The 20033-nt window shown below is 41.3% G+C and overlaps 2 protein-coding genes across 2 annotated transcripts; one reads left to right on the forward strand and one right to left on the reverse strand.

Annotated features, from left to right (window-relative positions):
- The first annotated feature begins 1112 nt into the window (after positions 1-1112).
- On the forward strand, positions 1113-15390 carry znrf2a (zinc and ring finger 2a). Its single transcript, XM_072675327.1, has 4 exons — positions 1113-1973; positions 12736-12834; positions 13634-13739; positions 13838-15390. Exons 1-4 carry the CDS (start codon positions 1649-1651, stop codon positions 13893-13895), a joined length of 588 nt encoding a protein of 195 aa, XP_072531428.1. The 5' UTR covers positions 1113-1648; the 3' UTR covers positions 13896-15390.
- ggcta (gamma-glutamylcyclotransferase a) lies at positions 15176-19517 on the reverse strand. Its single transcript, XM_072675328.1, has 4 exons — positions 19198-19517; positions 17481-17626; positions 17215-17347; positions 15176-15695 (listed from the first exon to the last, which is right to left on the reverse strand). The coding sequence occupies exons 1-4, from the start codon at positions 19306-19308 to the stop codon at positions 15570-15572; spliced, it is 516 nt and encodes a 171-aa protein (XP_072531429.1). The 5' UTR covers positions 19309-19517; the 3' UTR covers positions 15176-15569.
- Between the last annotated feature and the right edge of the window lie 516 nt (positions 19518-20033).

The raw sequence follows: 20033 nt of genomic DNA on the forward strand, positions 1-20033 counted from the left end.
TATATCTGTCTTTCTTTCTCTCTCTCTCTCTGTCTTTTTATATATATGTCTTTTTCTGACTCTCTCTTTCTCTCTGTATATATCTGTCTTTTTCTGTCTGTCTCTCTCTCTGTATATGTCTTTTTCTGTCTGTCTCTCTCTCTCTGTATATATCTGTCTTTTTCTGTCTTTCTCTCTCTCTGTGTATATATCTGTCTTTTTCTGTCTTTCTCTCTCTCTCTCTCTCTCTGTATATATCTGTCTTTTTCTGTCTTTCTCTCTCTCTGTATATATCTGTCTTTCTCTATCTCTCTCTCTCTGTATATATCTGTCTTTTTCTGTCTGTCTCTCTCTCTGTATATATCTGTCTTTTTCTGTCTTTCTCTCTCTCTCTCTGTATATATCTGTCTTTCTCTCTCTTTCTCTCTCTCTCTCTGTAATGTAGCTGGGTTTTCATGGTTAGGGGGTTTTAAGGTGGTCAAAGTTGTAGGTTGAAGTGAAAGGAGTTTATCTGGTCATGTAGGCTATTAAGGCTATTTATTTGTCTTGATAAATGAGTACATATGTATTAATGTACATTAACATTACAGTGGATACCTGTGTCCTCTTTTTTTGATCAAATATGTTTAAGATGATGATCATTAAACACACACATATACATACATATATATATACCAAGAAATATAAATATATAATATATATAATTTGATATATTTTATTATATATATATATATATATATATATATATATATATATATATATATATATATAGAGAGAGAGAGAGAGAGAGAGAGAGATAAATTGATAGATAGATAGATACTTCTGTTTAAAAAATCTATAAAATATATCAAAATAAATAATAATGTAATATTTAAAGCCAATGTTACAGTGCCACAATAATTGAAAAGGGGTTTCTAGGAGTCTAAAATAATTTAGGAGACTAAATTAACAGCTGTCACTGATATCATCATTTTTCAACTCAATAAGGACAATTACAGGACAGTGTGTGTGTGTGTGTGTGTGTGTGTGTGTGAGAGGAGGAGGTTTAGGTGGTAAAATCCACATCCAAAATAGAGCAACCTGGCGGCTCAAACCACAGCGCTGACGTCACCCCACGCAAATCAAGGAGGCGGGGCGAAACGGCGCCGTTCACGCGGCGTTTAATCTGCGGCTCGCGCTCCGTCCGCTCGAGCCGGTCTGGTTGGCGGTTACTGACGGAGGTCAGCGGTAGCGGTGATTTCCCTCAGCGCCGCGAGCCATGTAGCCTTTAGCGGCGACGAGAAGCAGCCGTTTTCGCCCGTGTCGAGGTGTTCAAGTCTTCTTGTTTCGGGTTGTCAAGTTGCAGGAAGCTCGGACAGGCCTGCAGGAAACTTCACTAGCTAAATCGAAGAGCAGCAACAAGTGCGCGGAGAGCGGCGAGGAGGAGAGAGCGGGCTCCGGCTAAAAACACCCCAGCCAGCCATGACAGTTCACCAGGCGCCGTGTAGCGGACCGCGGGATCTGCGCCTGCCCTTCAGCCCTGAGGTGTAACGCTGTCGAGAACCGAGTCCGGGCTTTTTTTGAGGCATTTTTGTGTAGTTTAAGGGCAAGAGAGGCTTCAAAACAAACATTTAAAAAACTTGAGGATAACACACACACACACACACACACACACACAAAGAAATCCGTCATGGGGCCGAAACATAGCAGTCCGGCCGCGAACGGACGCGTCCGGGCTTACTCCGGGTCCGACCTGCCCTCTTCCACCACCGCCAGCTCTGGCAGGGCGGCCGTGCTGAGGTACTACGCTGGCGGCGCGGGGAGCCAACCGGCGGCGCAGAGGGGGCGGTACGGGGCGGACGGGAGACCCGGTTCGCTGATCCAGTCTGCGGTTATAGCGAGCAGTGGTGGGACCCCGAGACACGGAGATGACCCGGATGGAGATCGAGACCAGTCCGGTCCCAGACTCTTAATAGGGTCCCTACCTGCCCACCTGTCCCCTCACCTGCTTGGAGGTGAGTGAGTAAGCAGAGCAAGAAAGGAAGACAAATTGGGACATGAGATGCAATCACATTAAAAGACCATTAAATAACATTTCCACTGGTATATTTAAGGTATAGTTGGGCTTGGGTGGGTTAGGTGTTGGGCTTGGGTGGGTTAATAGGGCCGTTACTGTCCTATTATTGTCTGGGATTGACGAAAAGATTAGATTTACATTGGGACAAAAGCATGGCTTGTTATTAGTCGTGCTACTATGGCAACACTAATAAGAGCATGGAGTTATATTAGCACTGAACCCAGAATATAGACAAAGCATGATGCTCCTAATGAGGTTAGCTCCCACTACAGGAAAACATGGATTATAATGATTATAAAGATAAAGTGTCGGATAGCCCGTTCTGCTCAAAGGTCACTGAAGCGCATGGTAATCAGGGTTGATTACAGACGCAGTCAGTACAGACGTAAGGCTCTAAATCAATAAAAGTCAAGAAAATAGCTCTGCGGAAAGCAGAGCACGTCTGATCGGTGTATTCAGTTGTAGTATGATCAGATTGAACTGTTTGGTTCTTAAAACGACCCCACAGTATTCCTCAATTACTTGTTATTTTAAAGGCTGAGGTCAAGTTGAGGCCCAGATGATCAAGAAACTTGTTGGGTTGCTAGAAAGGAAAATCACAGCCCCCTGTTAGACTGCAAAAGACCATAATCTGGAGTGGTGGTGCGCTGTTCTACTGTGCAGCGACACCTGCACAAATATGGTCCTGAAGGGGCCATATTTCTTACCCTGCCATGGCCACTGACCTAAACATCATTGGACATCTGTGGATAGACCTCAAAAGAACAGTATGTGCAAGACGACCCAAGTCGACCCGAGTCTGAACAAGCTACAAGCGTTATGAAAGGAAGACTGGGACGGAAAAGTCCCCCAGAAAGCTATAGAAGCATTTACTAGATGTACTGGCCATGCAGGATGGCCAAACTTTGGGGAATTGGGTCACCTTCTACTTGAAATTTTGACTGGGGTGCCCAAACGTTTGATAGCTCACCCAGCAATACATATATATATATATATATATATATATATATATATATAATATATAATATAGCCACCTCTGTGTTACTGGTGGCATAACATCCGCTTGAACTGAGGCCTAAAAAAAAAACCCCAGCCATGCCAGTAAGGCGTATGATATGGGGAAGTGGCCTGGTATTTGTTATTTAAATATGTTTTGGGTACAACAAGATGTGTTCCCATCAACAATAACTCACTACAGCGCTTACAACATTAGCACCTCTGACCTCAGGCAGTCATTCCTTGCCTCCAGTGAAATAGCTAGATTGTTGGCCATAATGTGGCACGAAATGTGGTTCATCAAGACCGGCACAAGTATGTGTTTTGGAGTCAAACCGTTTGATCAGGGGTAGTGAATTCCCGGTGTAGTCCAAAATACCGACCTCCTGCATATACTAACTTATCCTGGTCTGATGAAGCTGTTTTCAAATCAAACCTATCAGATGTTTCATCTTTACACCGGCCATCTTAATTGGAAAAATGTCCTTGGTAGACAACAACCCTTGTTTGTTTTGGTAACAGGCAGCCTGAGGTCTTGCCCCATGCTGCTTTATGTGCGCAAAAGGGAGCCATGAGTTACAGAAAGTGTGGCCTATACGTTTCTTTTTTTTTTTTTTTTTTTTTTTTTTTTGACCACTGCTTAAAGGATTTTCCAATGTGTACTTCTGTTGTTCTTTCCGAAGAGGCTATTCAAGAGTTCCAGCTGACCCAGCTCTCGTGACAGTCATAAACATAGACTTTTTTGTTGTAGTCTGAATTGTTTCATATGCGTTAGGGACTCCAGATGGTAAAGGAATAAACTGTAGGCCCAACTTTTGAATAACGTATCATACACATTTAAGGCATTACTTTTGGAGGGGTCACAGTTTCCATGCAGTAGTGATAGTCATGTGGAAGTCATGTATTTTTTGGGGGGGGAACAGGGTTTCCCTTCTTGTGCAATCAGACTTGTGCAAACTTGTCTCTGTCTGATGGTAGATGCTGTACTTCACTTCAACTGTGGCAGGAGTTGCCTGGATATGCCTTGATTACATTTTAGGATTGATGGAGAATTCTTTACATATCTTGTGGTCTGCTCCCGGGCTGGGCTTGTTAGGATGGCCAGTCCTGGTCATGTTGGCAGTTGTTTAACTCGTGAGTTAGTTAGTGGACAACAGTACAGCTGATTTCTGATTGTTTTGAGATGTTTTTAAGTCTCTTCCCAGACTCCTGTACATCTACACCCTTCTTTCTGAAGGCCTCAGAGAGCTCCTTGTATCTCACCATGGTTAGATACCACTTATGTCAGCAATCAAGAGCAAACCAAACTAAATGAGGCTCTGAGGCTTCTCCAGAATCCTTTTCAACCATGTTCTGATCATTTTCAGCTGATGTGCTTCACCTGATTCTAGGTAGCAATACATGTGGGGGGTGTCCTACGTTTTTCCTCATAAGTAAATTTGCATTTCATTGATTTCAAAAGACGTTTCTTTAGATTTGTGTTTAGTTATATTATATTATTTTTTATGTCCAAGAAATTAAATATGTTAAAGACCAATGTTTTTAGGGGGCGTTCTAACTGTAATTCACAAAAATAGACACATTTTGGTGGTACAGAATTGGACTCAAATCCTATGAAGCCATATCTCAAAAATATGTCTATCGTTACACCCATAACAAATAGTGTAAAGCTTTTCCGTATAAACCATTTGAGTGGTGTCCTGGAAGTGTTTTTCTCTGCGATTCAGGTACCGTTTACACTGGTAGAAGCTTACATGGCAACTTATCCAACAGAACCAGGAAACGGCAGGCTGTTTTGTCCTCTGTATATACTGTACATTTGCCACCGGCTATTTTCAGCAAGGGAATGGCTCTAAAACCTTCACCCAAAACAGATAACGATGAGATAACAGGGTAGCCGGGAGTCAGTCACATGGTCGTGTGCGCTGCGGTTGGATTGTGCTGGAGGCCTGATTAGCCACGTTAATGTAAAAGTGGGACACTGATGAAGGAAAGTCTGAATGGCTGCTTCCTTGTAGCCACGTGACTTTCACAAAAAAGTGGTTTTAGCATCTGGTTTACTATTCGTTAGTTTACACTGCGGCGATATACAGAGTATCACAGGTATAAAGAAGTGAATTTCTAGATTCAAACTATTTCAGAGTCGGAAATTTCGGTTTATTGTTTCAGACGCCACATATGACCTGTTTTCTCTGATCGGAGTGAGCGATTTGAGTAGTGAAGGGAGTGTTTTATCACACTGCAGGAATGTTGGTCAATGATGCTGCATAGGCAGTGTGCTTTGATTGATTAATTAGTTCCTGATCAAAGATTGCAGTTCACGTTGTCATCAGATTAAATGTATTTCTTTTTTTAATCGTGACGTGAAATAATCTTAACCTTCATTTTCAGGGTGTTGTCAGAACATTATAAGAGATTTAAACTTGTTTTAATTGTTTTCCAAGTCCTTTCTCTAGTAAAAAATCATTCCACTGGAATATTCTTGCTTGTTTTGTAGCAACTTCTTTCTTGAAATACGCAAAATGAATTGCCAAGACAATTGGACAAGATACGCTTACTTATAACGGGTGAAAATGTCAAGAAATAAGTTAAATAATCTTATTCCATATTTTTACAGCAGTATTAGAAATGTTGGACTGTATATGTCTGTATAGAGTTTCTTGTGTTCTCCCTGTGTCCATGTCCCACCCTCTAGCCAGAAATGACTAGCTTAAATTGTCCCAAGGTGTAAGATTGTAAGTAAATGAGTGCGTGTTATCCTGTGATTGACATGGTGCCCTGTCCAGGGTGTATTCCTGAATTACATACAGTGTTTCCAGATTAGTCTTACCAGAACAAGTAACAAAGAATTTGCGATTGCGAAGATTATTTTATTTGGACAAATAAATGTACACATTTTAAAACACATTAGTGAGCTGTAGACCCAACACTACATGGCTTAAGTTATATACAGTAAACAGATATATTTACCAGTGTCCTAAACCCTTTCAGCAAATGACCTTTTTGAATACAGTCCCATAATGAAAATTTTGACAAACATTACACAAACTCTCTCGGACAAAAATGTGTTATTTTGAAGGAAGTAGCTAAGATCTTGTGAGCTAGTAGAAGAACAAAGCTTGGTTTCAGATTTCTCCTGGACGCCCCCATCCCGAATGTGGATATGTTCAATCCCATCAGCAGCTCACCTGCTGATTTACCATCATTAAACACGGTTTTATCAAACCAGGTGTTGGATGATGACCATTAATATCACTAGACTTCCATTAAGAGAACGCTGGAGATGTTTTAATGAACACAGTGGTGTAAAACCACTGCTTTGCCTAAACCTCAGTACCTAGCACTGAAGATCTTCGCCTGTACTATCTATAAGACTACTTTTAATTACTTCCATTACCACTATAAGGAACTGAAGAGGGAATAAGCATGGGATTTCCTTGTTTGGGGCATTTGCATGCATGCTAATGAGGCCAAGTTTGACGGTCAGGGCCGAAGTTCATAAAGACGTGTTTCACGTAATCAGCATGATCACAGTGTTGGTGGGAAGGTGTCTGTGTCGCACTTCTTGGTATCATAGGCCGGTCTTGGCCCTTTAGGAGCAGCTGTTTATGTTTTGTGTCTTGTGGCCTGTTGCATAACCACACTGTCAGCAAGTATCGTGGAGATTTACCCCCTGAATGTTGTGCTTTGCAAGTGTCCGACAGAGTCAGAGAGGTATTTAATCAGAGTGCTTTACAGCTGTTAGGGGGCTCTTTTATGGCCACAGGCATATGGTATGTGTTTTTCCTCCTTTGCAAAGGGCTGTCTAAAAGTTAGTGATAATGACACTCGATCACACTGTGTGAATCATTTACACTGGAGGTTTGTGTACGCAAGTGACTTAATTAGAGCAGATTCACAGATAAGCAGAGAGAAAAAGCAAAAGCAGCTGCAGAACTGCACCAATGTTAACCCATAGTTGGTCTTCTGAATGCATTTTGCTGACATGTTTTGCAGTGCGGTTTGGTCTCACACCTCAGGAAGGGCTAACAGAAATGAAACGCATCGCCAGAACTGGTCACACTAATATTTTCACACATTGCACATCATCAAGTGCAAAGCTGGAAAAATCCCTTGTGGTGTATGCACAAATAATTATAAAAAAATAATACAAATCATTTTCAAATGTAATCTAACTGGGTTACATATATTTTTATATATTTATGTATATTTTATTTATTTAAGTACTGCTGTCTGGGTAAAACTGGGTCCTTGGGTACCACAATTTCGTTCCACCCCATGTACCACATGTGATGCGAATGACAATAAAGTCTCCTTGAATCCTTGAATCCTTGAATCCTTAAATTACTTTTGGGTTTAAAAAAATATAAGCAAACTATATGAAACCAAGAGAACATAATCAGTGTCCAGAATAGCTCATAAACATTGTTCTTCATGTGACTATGTATCAAAGTACACCCTCTTTGAATTTCTGTGGTTTCATTTATCAGGACATAATAAAAAAATGTGCATGGTCCTTACCACGTCTTAAAATTAGGTAACAACCTCAGATGAACAACACACAACAGATTCCACCCATCCATTATTAATTTATATCTGTGTCGCTACACATCCTTCTGCAGGAATTTTGGCTTTCGTTTATGCACCGCTCTCTTAAGGTCCCGCCACAGCATTTCATCTTTGAGTGGGTCACTGATGCACTTTGATTTGACTTTGACCATGAGCCATTCTGTTCTGTTGTAGATTTGCTGGTGTGCTTGGGATCATTGTACTGTTACATGACCCAACTTCAGCCATGCTTCAGCTGATGGCCTCATATTTGCCACTAGAATACTTTGGTATCCAGAGGAGTTAATGGTCGACTCAGTGAATGCAAGGTGCCCTGCAGGTCCTGTGGCTGCAAAATCACCCCTCCTCCACCACTGTGCTTGACAGTTGGTATGAGGGGTTTATGCTGATATGTGCTTGGTTTTGACAAATAGTATGGCCAAACATCTCTACTTTGGTCTCGTCTGTCCAAGGAACATTATTCCAGAGGTCTGTTAGATGCAGCTTGGCCAAATTAAGCTATGCTGCCATTTTTAGCAACCCTTCCAAACAAGGCATACTTGTTCATATTTTTTATTGTACATTTAACCTGCTAACTGATGCCTGTAGAGTCTAAGATGCAATGCCTCATGGTTTTTCTGCACTTTTTCTGAGTATTGCACAGTCTGACCCCTGACTGCGGTGAATTTGCTTGGATGTCCACTCCTGGGAGGATTAACTGCTGTCTTGAATGTTTTCCACTTGTGAATAATCTTTCTCTTTGTAGAATGATGGACTTCTGGTTGTTTGGAAATGGCCTTATAACACTTCCCAGATTGATGGACAGCAAAAAGTGCTTCCCTAAGATCATTGCTGATGTTGTTCCACCTTTGCATTGTGTTAACATGCACCTGAATGCTCCAGACCAGCAAACTGCCAAAAGTGTCTGCTTTTATAGCGGTGGTGACACTTGCTGATGATCAGTTAATATCATATCAATGGCATTTGATTACATTTTGGTCTAGTTTTTGTTAAATAAATAATGACATTGTGGAATCCATGCCATGTGCGGTTTTATCTGAGGTTTGTATTTTTACTTGTAGGACCTGTGAAAGACCAGTTGTCCTGATGCGTAAAATCATAGCGTTTTAAGAGGGTGTACTTTGTTTTTCACGTGACCGTATATATGTATAGGCTTCTTGTAAGTCATTGCACCTAACAATTGTTGCAGTGTTCAACTACTTTATACCTGGCTTAAAAAAACAGGTTACTACCCTGAATTACATAGAGAAACATCCAAAAACCTGAACCAGACAGCACAGACTGTTTACATGTAGGAACACGTAGGACATTTTACATGCTTGTTTAAAGCATGACCTAGATTTGAATATTTCAGGTCATATCAGATCAATAAATTCCAGATCAGTCCTATCAGATTTAAGTGGAAAGAGGAGGAGCTGTATACACGCACACTGGGCTTAAATGTTATTTATCTGAAGAAAACTGAATCAGATTGAATGTTGACCTGAAAACTGTATCGAAACTGAAAATGTATTCTACACCTCTGGTAGCTGAAGCTGAAGAGATGCAGCCTATGTGATCTGTGCTGGGTTTCCTGTTGCATGATTTTATTTTGGGCAACATGCTCTCCCGAAGTAATGGTAGGAAATCATATGACAATGTACAATTGATGGAGACTGCATGGTGTGAATGTTTGTTTGAATAGTGGGTCATGAATGGCTATCGCCAGCCTTGCTCACAGAGGTCCAATCATGTGCGGTGGAGTTATCTGGGGCAGGCTTTTTTTTTTTTATCTTATTGACCAGGTATCAATGGTGTATGAGTAAAGTTCCACAAATACACGCTGTGGAGTTCGTGTCTGCACTTGTTGCTTTGGCAGTGTAATCGGCAATCAGGAGTTAAGCCGGGTGCATGTCACTGCGAGCTGAACTTTCCCGTATGCTTGGCTGACCTGAATTCACACTTCTTGTTAATCTTTGGTCAGTGCAAGCTGGCAGTGGTAAAGAACAGGTGTGGATGGCGCTGCAAGCCGTTCATCAATAGTCAACAACCCATATTTATCAGAAATCTCATTTAGGTTAGCCATGCCTTCCTAAAGAATTACAATATATGAATATGATCAAGTCTGTTGGTTACTCTTCCTGCTTTTCTAGTCACTGGTTACTGAGAGGTGAAGGTAATGTGTAAGATACACACATGCTGGAGTGCAGAAGGCTTTAGAGACTTGATTTTTCTGCTGAAATCAGGAATGAATCATTTGTCTATAACTCAGACTTGTTTTGAAAGGACAGCCTGCTATAAACTACCTCAGCTGTGCTATCTTGATCTTATCTCTTGCACTGTTGTTTAATCTTTGCACCTTGGAATGTCAGGTAAGGTCTATTTCTACTTCAAGGCCCAGTCAATTGGTCAGTGGCCTGCTCCGTCCTCAGAGCTTCGGACCCAAGCCTAGTGTCCAATACAGGTTGTGCTGGTAAGCCTTGAGAAGCCATGGCCAGTGCCAGCGTCTGAGTCTCCTTCATCCTCTAAAGCTGATTGTCTGCAACACAAACACAAACAGAAATAGTTCCACAATACACGTGTTAGGCCTATTACTGTATGTTTCTGTGGCACTTTCTCTTTCTAGATCCAAATATTACTGCACCCAAAGATGAACCAGCTATTAAGAACATCAGGAGAATTATGAATGTTTTTATGTTGGCTATTGTTGTTGCCCTATTGAGACACAAATGGAGCGAAAGAGAAACTGAGCCAAACATGACTTACGTGAGTCACACTGTTGTGTACCACTGCCAATCACCTCATCCTCCCAACCCTTACCTCCACTATTAAAATGTAACTGATTGGTTGATGTGGATGCTAAACAAAGATAATGCGAGTTAAAGCATAATACAAACAAAAAAAGGTAGAGTAAATTATTAGAGCCAGATATTACTGTATTACTTGGGCATGGATAGCTTAAATTACATGAATGTTTCTAGAATAGTCCTTCAGAAGCAGCAACCAAACAAACCTTTGCAGGGTGGTCTTAAGTTAAATGTTTTGTGAATATTGCCAACTGACTGAATTCATTTGGAGCTAGAGAGCTTTCTAGTCATGAGCGAGAAAAGAAGAAGAAGAAGCAGCAGCAGCAGCAGCAGCAGCAGCAACAGCAGCAGTAGTAGTCGTCTATATAGAACGATTATATATTGCTGCTATATAGAACAATTCAACTGTCTAACCAGGCAGGGAACCATTTAAATGCTTAAATAAATGTATAATAATGTTCAATTTGGATTGGTGGAAACCTTTTTTGTAGATGGCTCTATACTAAATAGAGCTACTCTGCTTGGTGTGTAAGGTATATTGCAATGCCACCATGCGTCACCTGGCAGATGAAAGGTACCTTTGATACTCAACACTGATGTGGAAATGTGTGCGTATAGAAAACTACTGTTTACTTGGGCCTAATCAGCAGAAAACGCATGCAAGCAAAAGCCAGTTTTGGAGCAAGTATGAATAAGGATGTCTGAGAAACTTTGCCTCAAACACAGCTCAACACATGTGGGCAACTGTGGAACTGGTTGCATTCAAGCAGTAAAGGAGGACTAAGCCCAGCATGGTCTAACTTTAGCTATTTCTGAAATAATTTGAGGAAGGCAATGAGTAATTTCTCAACAAGCACACTCTGTGGAACTTCCTTAAATATGCCTGACAACTTGGAGGTGGCAGCATGACTCTTGAGAAGGGACTTCAGCAGGTATGCTGGCTGCTCATGTGAACAACAACAACAACAACAAAACAACCTAAGCTCTTACTATAGTCCCTCTGTGATGATCAGTTGTCCTCTCATCTTTGAGTACAACAAACATTCACGTAGATGAATGTGTAGTTACAAAATTGTGTGGAGGACAACGAATCATGATCTGTCCCTAGAATAACTCTATGCTGTGTTGGCATGTATGCCCAGGTACCCAGGCAACCTCCGCACATTGCCCTGAATGGCAGACACTGGTATTTGTCACGCAGAATGGAGAGCAGGGTGCATCTCTGGTCTTAGAACATTTGCAACATTTGAGAGGGATAGTTCCCACACTTCTCTCAAGTCTAGACCAGATCTCCACAGCACGAATAATGTAGTGGTACTGCATACTCTCCTCAGTGATGGTGAGGATCCCCTCCCTACTCACCTACAATAGCTAGAAAATAAGCTGACTGCTAGTATTGAGTTTATTTTTTGTGTTTATGTATGAAGTAATGGATTTTTTTTAGCAATGTCATTGAAGAACCTTGTGAAGACTTGTTCTCACTCTTTACACATCTCTCTTACAAATTTGGACCCCAAGGTGGGTTTTCAATGACTCTCTGCCCTTTGAAAGAACCCTTTGGCGCACCTTTCTCCTTTTATTTGCATTTTTGAAATATTTCCGTCCACAGATTCATAAAGAACGAATGTAGTGTACATATAAAGAACTCCCTAATGTCACGAAAGTATGGATTCACATTCATTCATATGTTGAAATCTGAAATCTTGTGCTATCTGCGTGTAGACGTTGTAGTTGTATTGTTGACTTATGTGGTTCACTATAAAGGGAGGGAGAGAGGGAGTAAGGAAGTATTTGAGATTCAGACAGAAACATGCATACGTTTTGGCGTCAGCGATTTCATAAAGCTCCATTTTTCCCAAAAAAGACATTGAGTTGTCAGTGCCCCCCAAAAAAACTTCATCGTCGTGTGGACAGGAGACCAAACCCCAGAATAAATATCAGATACGTGTGGACGAGGCCTAAGAGCATTGGTTTTTGAAGTGAACTTGAGCCTAAACACTTCTATTCAGTGGTACCGTGGACAGTGTGTTGCTCGTGACTGAAGAAGTGTATTTTTGCCACACTGCTTAACTAAGAGCTGAACCCTGGAAAATATTTTACTCAACATCCACCTCTTGGCAGGGGTTGTGCTTGTTCCATCCTGCACCCTGTTTTGGATGGAGTGTCTATTGTGTCTATTTACTGACGGTCGGTGTCAGTGACCCTGGCAATGCATCATCTGAGGAAAAACTGGAAACATGTGATGGTGCCTGATGGTCTTAGGTTGAGTGAAATGACCCAGAATAACAGTACAGTGTAATGTTGTATATTCAAGGATGTGTTAACCTCCTGCTTGTGTGTGTGTTTCAGCTGGATTCCACTGCCCCGTGTGTTCAAAGTTCGTTGCTTCAGATGAAATGGATCTCCACCTCGTCATGTGTCTTACCAAGCCAAGACTTACCTATAACGGTGAGAATGCTACTTGTTTGTTGTTTGAACTTGAGTAGAGTAGAGCACTGCTCGTTACACTTACCCAGTCACCTGTAAACTTTCCTCTGCAGCTCTCCTACCCCATCAGTCAATAATCATTAACTTCACCCCTAGCTCCACTCTTCTTGCTTAACCCCCTGCAGGTGGTTTTGGTTTTAGATTAGAACCACCTGTCTTTGTCATTGCCTTGACTCGAGCTGCCCTCCTTAGTTTAGCTGTAGACGGCATTAAAGTGCCATTGTTTACATCCCCATTTTGTAAGTAAAGTGCTCCAGCCATGTTTCATTTGTGTTTATTAGAGATGTTTAACTTTCCCATGCCCCCCCCCCCCTCCCCTTTTCGAGCAGTCACAGGCCGATATGTGTTTGTGTAAAGTGCCCTTCTAGCCTAAAAAGAAACAAAGAGTTCTGGGTGCTGTAGTGTTTTCAGGAGATTTGGTTTCCGTGAATAGGAAAGACTGAATGAGTGGCCTGGCAAGGGGAAGGGTGGTAGACAGGGTAAACAACAGTGTGGGTGGTGACGCTCATGCTGTGAAGGACAGTGCCTGATGACACAGCAGAACTGGTGGTCAGGGCTCCCAGCCAGGCTTCGTTTTGAACGCTTGAGATCACCCAGTTTCCACACGTAAGAAGGATATTTTGGACGTTATTCTAGCAATAGCACCCTCGCCTGGCTAGGCTTGGCATTGTTCTTTCGGTCACAAAATTAACCTATGCTACATTCTGATGATGTGAGTTTGCAGTAACCCAGTAACCTCTCTCTTTCTTAATGGTTTTAGAGGATGTTTTGACAAAGGACTCTGGGGAGTGTGCGGTATGCTTGGATGAAATGGTGCAGGGGGACACCATTGCCAGACTGCCCTGCCTCTGCATCTACCACAAAGGGTAAAAGAAAACATTAAATAAAGACACACAATGCCCCAATACACACTTCATTTAAACACGCACCGCTCCGGTTACTAATCATTGTTTACTCTCTGCAGGTGTATCGATGAATGGTTTGAGGTGAACAGGTCTTGCCCAGAGCACCCCACTGATTAAACCACTGCTATTATTGCACAGGTGTCTAGACACAGCTGCCCAAGATAACTGACTCTACACTTATTGGACAAACCATATGGCATTACATGGCAGTTGCTTTTCCCCCAAAGGTTCCCCATTTTCATTGCTGAGGAATAGCTATCAGAGGCACCATGCAGAAAACTGGGACTACGTAAGCTGTGATTCAGGACTTCCTTGATTTGAGGTTCACAGGTTACCAACCAAGGCCTGTGCCAAAAGACAATTTAAAAGCAAAGCCTCAGGGATCCTGCCCGTGTGTGTAATGTACCCTGTGGTCCTTCATCATTTTAACACACCAAAGGACAAAAAGCCTACAAGCCCACCAGTGTGTCTGACCATCTGGGCATCAGGTTGTAGCCTTCAAAACTGTATCTGCACTGGACAAATTGCTTTCCTTCTGGACTTCTCAAACAATGCTTTGGGGGAGGAGGATGCATCAGTGATATAATGCGTGACTGAACCAGAGAGAGGGTGATTTTTGATCTGGCCAATTTTTTGGGGATAAGCTAGAGCAGTGGTTCCCAACCCTGGTCCTAGAAGACCCCTTGCCCTGCACATTTTAGTGTTTACCCTGTTTACCCTTCTCCCAGCACATCTGATCCAGCAAATCAGCTCAAAAGCAAACCCTTCCTGAGTGGAAGGTGGTGTGTCAAAGCAGGATACCACTAAAATGTGCAGGCCAGGGGGTTCTCCAGGACCACGGTTAGGAACCACTGAGCTTGGGGGATGAATCTTTCTGTAAATACAGATCTGGAGTAGCCACTAATCGATTTTCTTCTCTTCTCCATCTCTATTTCAAAGAAATGGTCCATTGTCATTTGTCCTGTTTTCCTTTCTATTGTAGAGATCACATAGCAAGGTGCTATAAGAATCAAGTGCCGTTTGTCAATGTGCTGCTACGTTTATCACAAACAATAGACACGAATGAACTGTTTTACTAAGCATTTCTTTTCTATGACTTCAGATGTTTTCAGAGTTGCATAGGAAAGAAAATCAAGGTGAATGTGAAATTTAAAGCTTACTACTCTGACTACGTTTTGTTGTTGCTAGTGGTTTTGACAGCTTACCAATGTCCTCACAAAATATGCCATAGCTGTAATGTGTTTGGTAATTTCAACAGTGTCTGTGTTGATTGCACACGTGTAAGGCTAAGCCATTCTTGTACTAAGGTGTGTACTGTAGTTCAGCTTCACAGAAAATCGCTCAGAAATTCACGTAACAGTTCAGTTGTACTGTATTTGTCTTTGAAGAAAAACATTTTTTGAAATGTTACCATATAATTTTAATAATGCTACCAGACGACACTTTGCACAAATGTACAACATAAGAATTATTGTAAAATTCACCTTGATAAGTTTTGTAATAAAAACAAATACATATAGGAATATCTCATTAGATATTATTTGATTCATTATTTACCATTTCTTTATGGAATACCTCTGTGTAACTGTAAAAATCACATTAAAAATATATCTAACTTGTGTGCAGTTTTGAAAATGAAATGTTCATCACTACATTTTAGTGTTTAAAACTTCATCATTGACTATCTGTAGTTGGGTATCAAAACCCTGTCAGCATATCCATGTCACCACTGTGTTCTGATTCACTGCCTCCAGTGGCTTTTATTTTTATAATGCACATTTTCTGACTTGATCATTTCTTTACATCTTTAATCTCATCTAATATAGAGGGTCCGGTGTAGTCATTGGTCTCCACTTCCTGCAGCATCTTTATGTAGTCTTGAGGTAATCCATTCTGTTGGGCCCCTAGACATACAACCTACAGTTGAATGGAGAAGGAGACAGGTGAATATAACCATTATTTATTTTATTCCTTAAGATTATTAACTCATCCAACATGCAAACCACCAATGTGAAAAACTACCCCCCCTAGAACAAAACCAATGTGTTGTATGGTTATTAGCAGCAATAACCACTACCAACATATGCTGCAATTTCATATCAGCCTTCAAGATGTATGTGTAAGTATGTGCTTGCCAAAACTGCAGCTGGCTGGCTTTCAAGCACGATCTGCTAGTTTTGACCCCCTGGCATAGCATCTCTATTGCATTCATGCCAGGACTTAGTAGGCCACTCAAACATTAATTTGATCAGATGCTGATTTGCTTGTTTGTTTTGGATCATTGTCTTGCTGCATAACCCTATTATGATTCAGCTCATGAACAGATGAACAGACAGTCTCTGTGAAGGCCAGAGCACACCAACCAAACCTTCAGAGACAAACTCCAACACTCTTATATTGGCAGCTGTTTTAGAAAGTTCTGAAAGGTAACTGCTTGAGCACACAGTTCACCACCGAACCAGACGGCATATCTTCATTTTTTGAAAAATGGGGAATGACGAAGACTTGCACATTTTAAGCCATATTTAGACAGGGTTACATTTACATGGGGTCCTGCAGTAATTCTTTTTTACTGTTTTATTTATTTTATTATTTATTATTATTATTATTATTATTATTATTATTATTATTATTCCTGTCCAGATCAACCACATCTGGGTGGTGTTTTTTGTTTTGATCAGTTTTTTGGGTCCTCTGAGAAAATTACCTGGACGAATGACCTACTGTTCTTCAATGTTGTTTTTTTGGAGGGGGGAGGGGGGGGCAGCTAGCCTGCTGCTATATTAGCAGCAGGCTAGCTAATATAGGTTATTCCCATTCAGCAGAGCTGAAGTTACATTCAAGTCTGGCTGTGTTCAATCAGCCAATTCTGTTGCATAAGGGAGTAATTACATTTTCACTTGGATGGGATTTGCCTGTTGGATGTTGGTGCACAACAAATAACTGAACTAATAAACTGTTTGATAAGGTTCTCGGTGTGTAACACTTGACTAAAGAAGCAAAAGCATTCAAAGACCCCGCTGTATCTCCAACAAGCTTTGACTTGAATGATGATTAGCTTAACCACCCATTCAAATCACAACTTCTACCACCTTACGAAGCTCTTGTGTGCTTCGGAGAAAGCTTCACGATCCTGCCAGAGCTGAATGAATGGCTGAACATTAGCTAGCTCTTTTATAAGGTGCAGGAGACCGTTTGAATAATTGGAGGGAAATGCTAAACCCAGCTGCCTGAAAGTTTACACTTTAACATGAGCGCTCCTGTCTAGTCAATCGTTAACGGACGGGATACATCAACTTATTGTGCTGTTTTGCTGAAGAACTGCCCCCCCCCCCCTCCCCTTAGAGACCAACCTGTCTGAATGGCTAATACGTTCTGTGGCTGCTATCACAGGGTGTTCTGATCTGAAACTGAAAGTACTGAAAGGGAAGTATACCTTTTTATACTGTGGGGAAGGAAGGCGGGGTCTAAACTGATTCATCTTGTACGTCCTACAGAAAATTGATCCGGCGTCTGTCTCCACTTTCACCTCCAAAGGGCTGTAGACCCCTTTGTCTACCTCCTCTTGTCTTGAAGATGCAAAGGAAACAAAGCATTCGTTTACAAGTTCATTAAGTCATGCAGGCTTATGAGCAACTCAACACGATCATCAGATCATCTCGATGGAAGCGTGCCAACACTCAAACTTCTGGTATAACATACTTATCTAAACTTGTGAGGTTCTCTTCTCCCATTTTCCACACTACTCCCCAGACGTCCTCATCTGGACTTTCCTCAATCGTGGCCACTCCGCCATTCCATCTGCTGTCCACATAATCTCCCCACAGACCGAATTTCAGGACATAGCCCTGGGGGAACAAAGGGAAGCATGCAGTGGCAGGGCTTGTATCAGTGTTGTATCAGACATTGGTGGTTATACAGGTCATGTGTAGATCATATCAGGTTTTAATTATTAAATAAAGAGGAGAATTTTTACAAGAGGAATTGCTACAGGTCTCACGATACTTAGGCCACACTATAATTGTACTGTGATCTAATCATAACTGTGATATATTGTTGTACACTGCAAATTTGTGAAATATTACAAATAATGTATTATTTTAATAATAATAATAATTATTATAATAATGCATAATATTAAAAAAATACTTTTATCCAGAGAATTGTACTGTGATACGTCAAGGTAACGTGGGATTTACACCTAATTAATTCTATAAAGGTGTCTCTGATTCCTGCCTAAACATGGGATCAGTAATTGTATTATTAAATGTTAATAATGCAGTTATTAAACAGCAATACATGGGCCTCCATATGTCACTTAATATTGAAAACAACAATATATTGAATATTGTACTGTATTGTAAATTATACCTACAGGTTCAAAAATATAAATATATCCAATTTAATTATTGATTTAGTGGTACTAAAAGTTCCAACGTGTCTTTTAACTTGCCATTACTTCCTGTTTGTCACTGTGATAAATACATGAAAAGCAGTTTGTTTGACAGCACTCATTGGATCGACCAACACACAGTACAACAGAGTCCAAGTCCAAGGATCTCAGCACAGGTCTGAGAAGGATGATCATAGATGTACACAAGTCAGGAAAGACTCCTGGAGCCACTTCAAAACAACTCCAGATTCCAAGATCATCAGTTCAAACATTTTTACATTTACGCTACATTTACGGCATTTAGCTGATGCTCTTATCCAGAGCGACTTACGAGGTTACTCATAATACAGAGGTGGGCCAAAGTAGTGTTAGGAGCCCTGCCCGATGACCATAATTGGTATACTCTGACAGTCACCCAGATCAGGAATCAAACATGGCTTGGTAGCTCAATGGCAGGTACTGGTGTTATCCGTTGCGCCACAGCAACCAGTGGCACTATACGCACAAGTTAAAGGGAGGGGTATCCATTTGACATGTCACGGTCTGGAAGAAGACCCAACTGTTCAACCTTCTCTGAAAGAAAACTAGTTTGGCTGGTCAGGAAGAACCTTACTATGCAGAAAGCGCATAGACCAAGACTGCGGTACCAACAGTTAAGCACAGTGGTGGTAGTATCATGCTACGGGTCTGTTTTACTGCTAGTGGACCAGGACCACCTTAGAATTCTTCAGCGGGATGGCTGAACCTTTACCACGGTTGGGTGTTACAACAGGACGGTGACCCCGACAGACATCAGAGGTGGTTGTGGAATGGATGAAGCGGCCCAACATTTTATTGACGCTTGCTGATGGCCACCAAATGTTGATCTAGTAAAGGTGCAGCTTGCCACGTGACCCTGTATGTATACTTTAGACGCTTTCATTGAGAGCCCACTGTGGTCATGAGGTGCAGGTCCATGGTGGAGTGTGTATTAACCTCAAATCATAACCCTTACACAGTCAAACAGGAGGAAATCAGGTCAGTTACCTTCAGTTTACCAACACAGTGAAACACTGCTGATGGGTTCTTCAACTGCAGCCTCTCTTTCAGCAGGTTACTCCCAAAAGCGAAGTACATGAAGTAGCCGGTGTTTGACATGGCTGAGCTGCAACCTGCTCAGACAGCCACCTGCATCCAAACAGCCCTGCCTGCACGATCACTTCCCAATACAGGAATAACGCAGTACAGCGCAGACTGGAGGTTAACAGCCAGCAATTAATTCATTCATTAATGTCTTTTTTATATATAAATAATGAACAAGTAAATTAGTAAGGAAGAACCCTCGGGCGATTCAGCCCCTCTTGTCAGCTGGCCGGATGAAGTGATTTGCTGTGGTCCTCAGGGGGCAAAATAAAAGTCCGTAAGCGCCGGGCTAGAAAGCTTCCATTAAACCTCGCAGATAAAGAGCACAGAGGGACTCAATCAGTTTCTGAAATTGTTCTGACTTTAATAAAATTGGACAGACACTCTTTTTGAGACTTTTATTTTGAGGCTTTTGACTCTTGCACACGCCGGTGAATGTAAACAATACTACCGGAAATATACGAGCAGCACTTCCGGAAGACGTAAATGCGGAACAGCCATGAATTAATTAACTAATTAATTAATTCAATAATTACACCAGGCGTCTTTCCACAAATCAACATTTAATATATACTGGAATATTAAAATATATTTATATTAAATCTATTATATTTATAATATATTAAGCAATAATTAATTACCTAAGTAATTAGAGATCAGAGGCGCTAAATTATCCCGTGTAAAATTACTGGGGTAAAAAATTAAAGGCAAAACAATCACAAATAAAATGAGCCCAAACC

This window comes from Salminus brasiliensis, chromosome 3 (genome assembly GCF_030463535.1).
Source record: "Salminus brasiliensis chromosome 3, fSalBra1.hap2, whole genome shotgun sequence".
In the NCBI taxonomy this organism is placed as follows: domain Eukaryota; kingdom Metazoa; phylum Chordata; class Actinopteri; order Characiformes; family Bryconidae; genus Salminus; species Salminus brasiliensis.

Bases quoted from the DNA above. Each gene is read 5' to 3' on its own strand.
- znrf2a (XM_072675327.1), top strand. From the start codon at position 1,649: ATGGGGCCGAAACATAGCAGTCCGGCCGCGAACGGACGCGTCCGGGCT. The intron at 1,974-12,735 runs GTGAGTGAGTAA...TGTGTGTTTCAG, and splicing joins GTCCCCTCACCTGCTTGGAG to CTGGATTCCACTGCCCCGTG. The intron at 13,740-13,837 runs GTAAAAGAAAAC...TACTCTCTGCAG, and splicing joins CTCTGCATCTACCACAAAGG to GTGTATCGATGAATGGTTTG.
- ggcta (XM_072675328.1), bottom strand. From the start codon at position 19,308: ATGTCAAACACCGGCTACTTCATGTACTTCGCTTTTGGGAGTAACCTG. The intron at 17,627-19,197 runs GTAACTGACCTG...TTGTTCCCCCAG, and splicing joins ACTGTGTTGGTAAACTGAAG to GGCTATGTCCTGAAATTCGG. The intron at 15,696-17,214 runs GTATACTTCCCT...ATTCAACTGTAG, and splicing joins CTTCCCCACAGTATAAAAAG to GTTGTATGTCTAGGGGCCCA.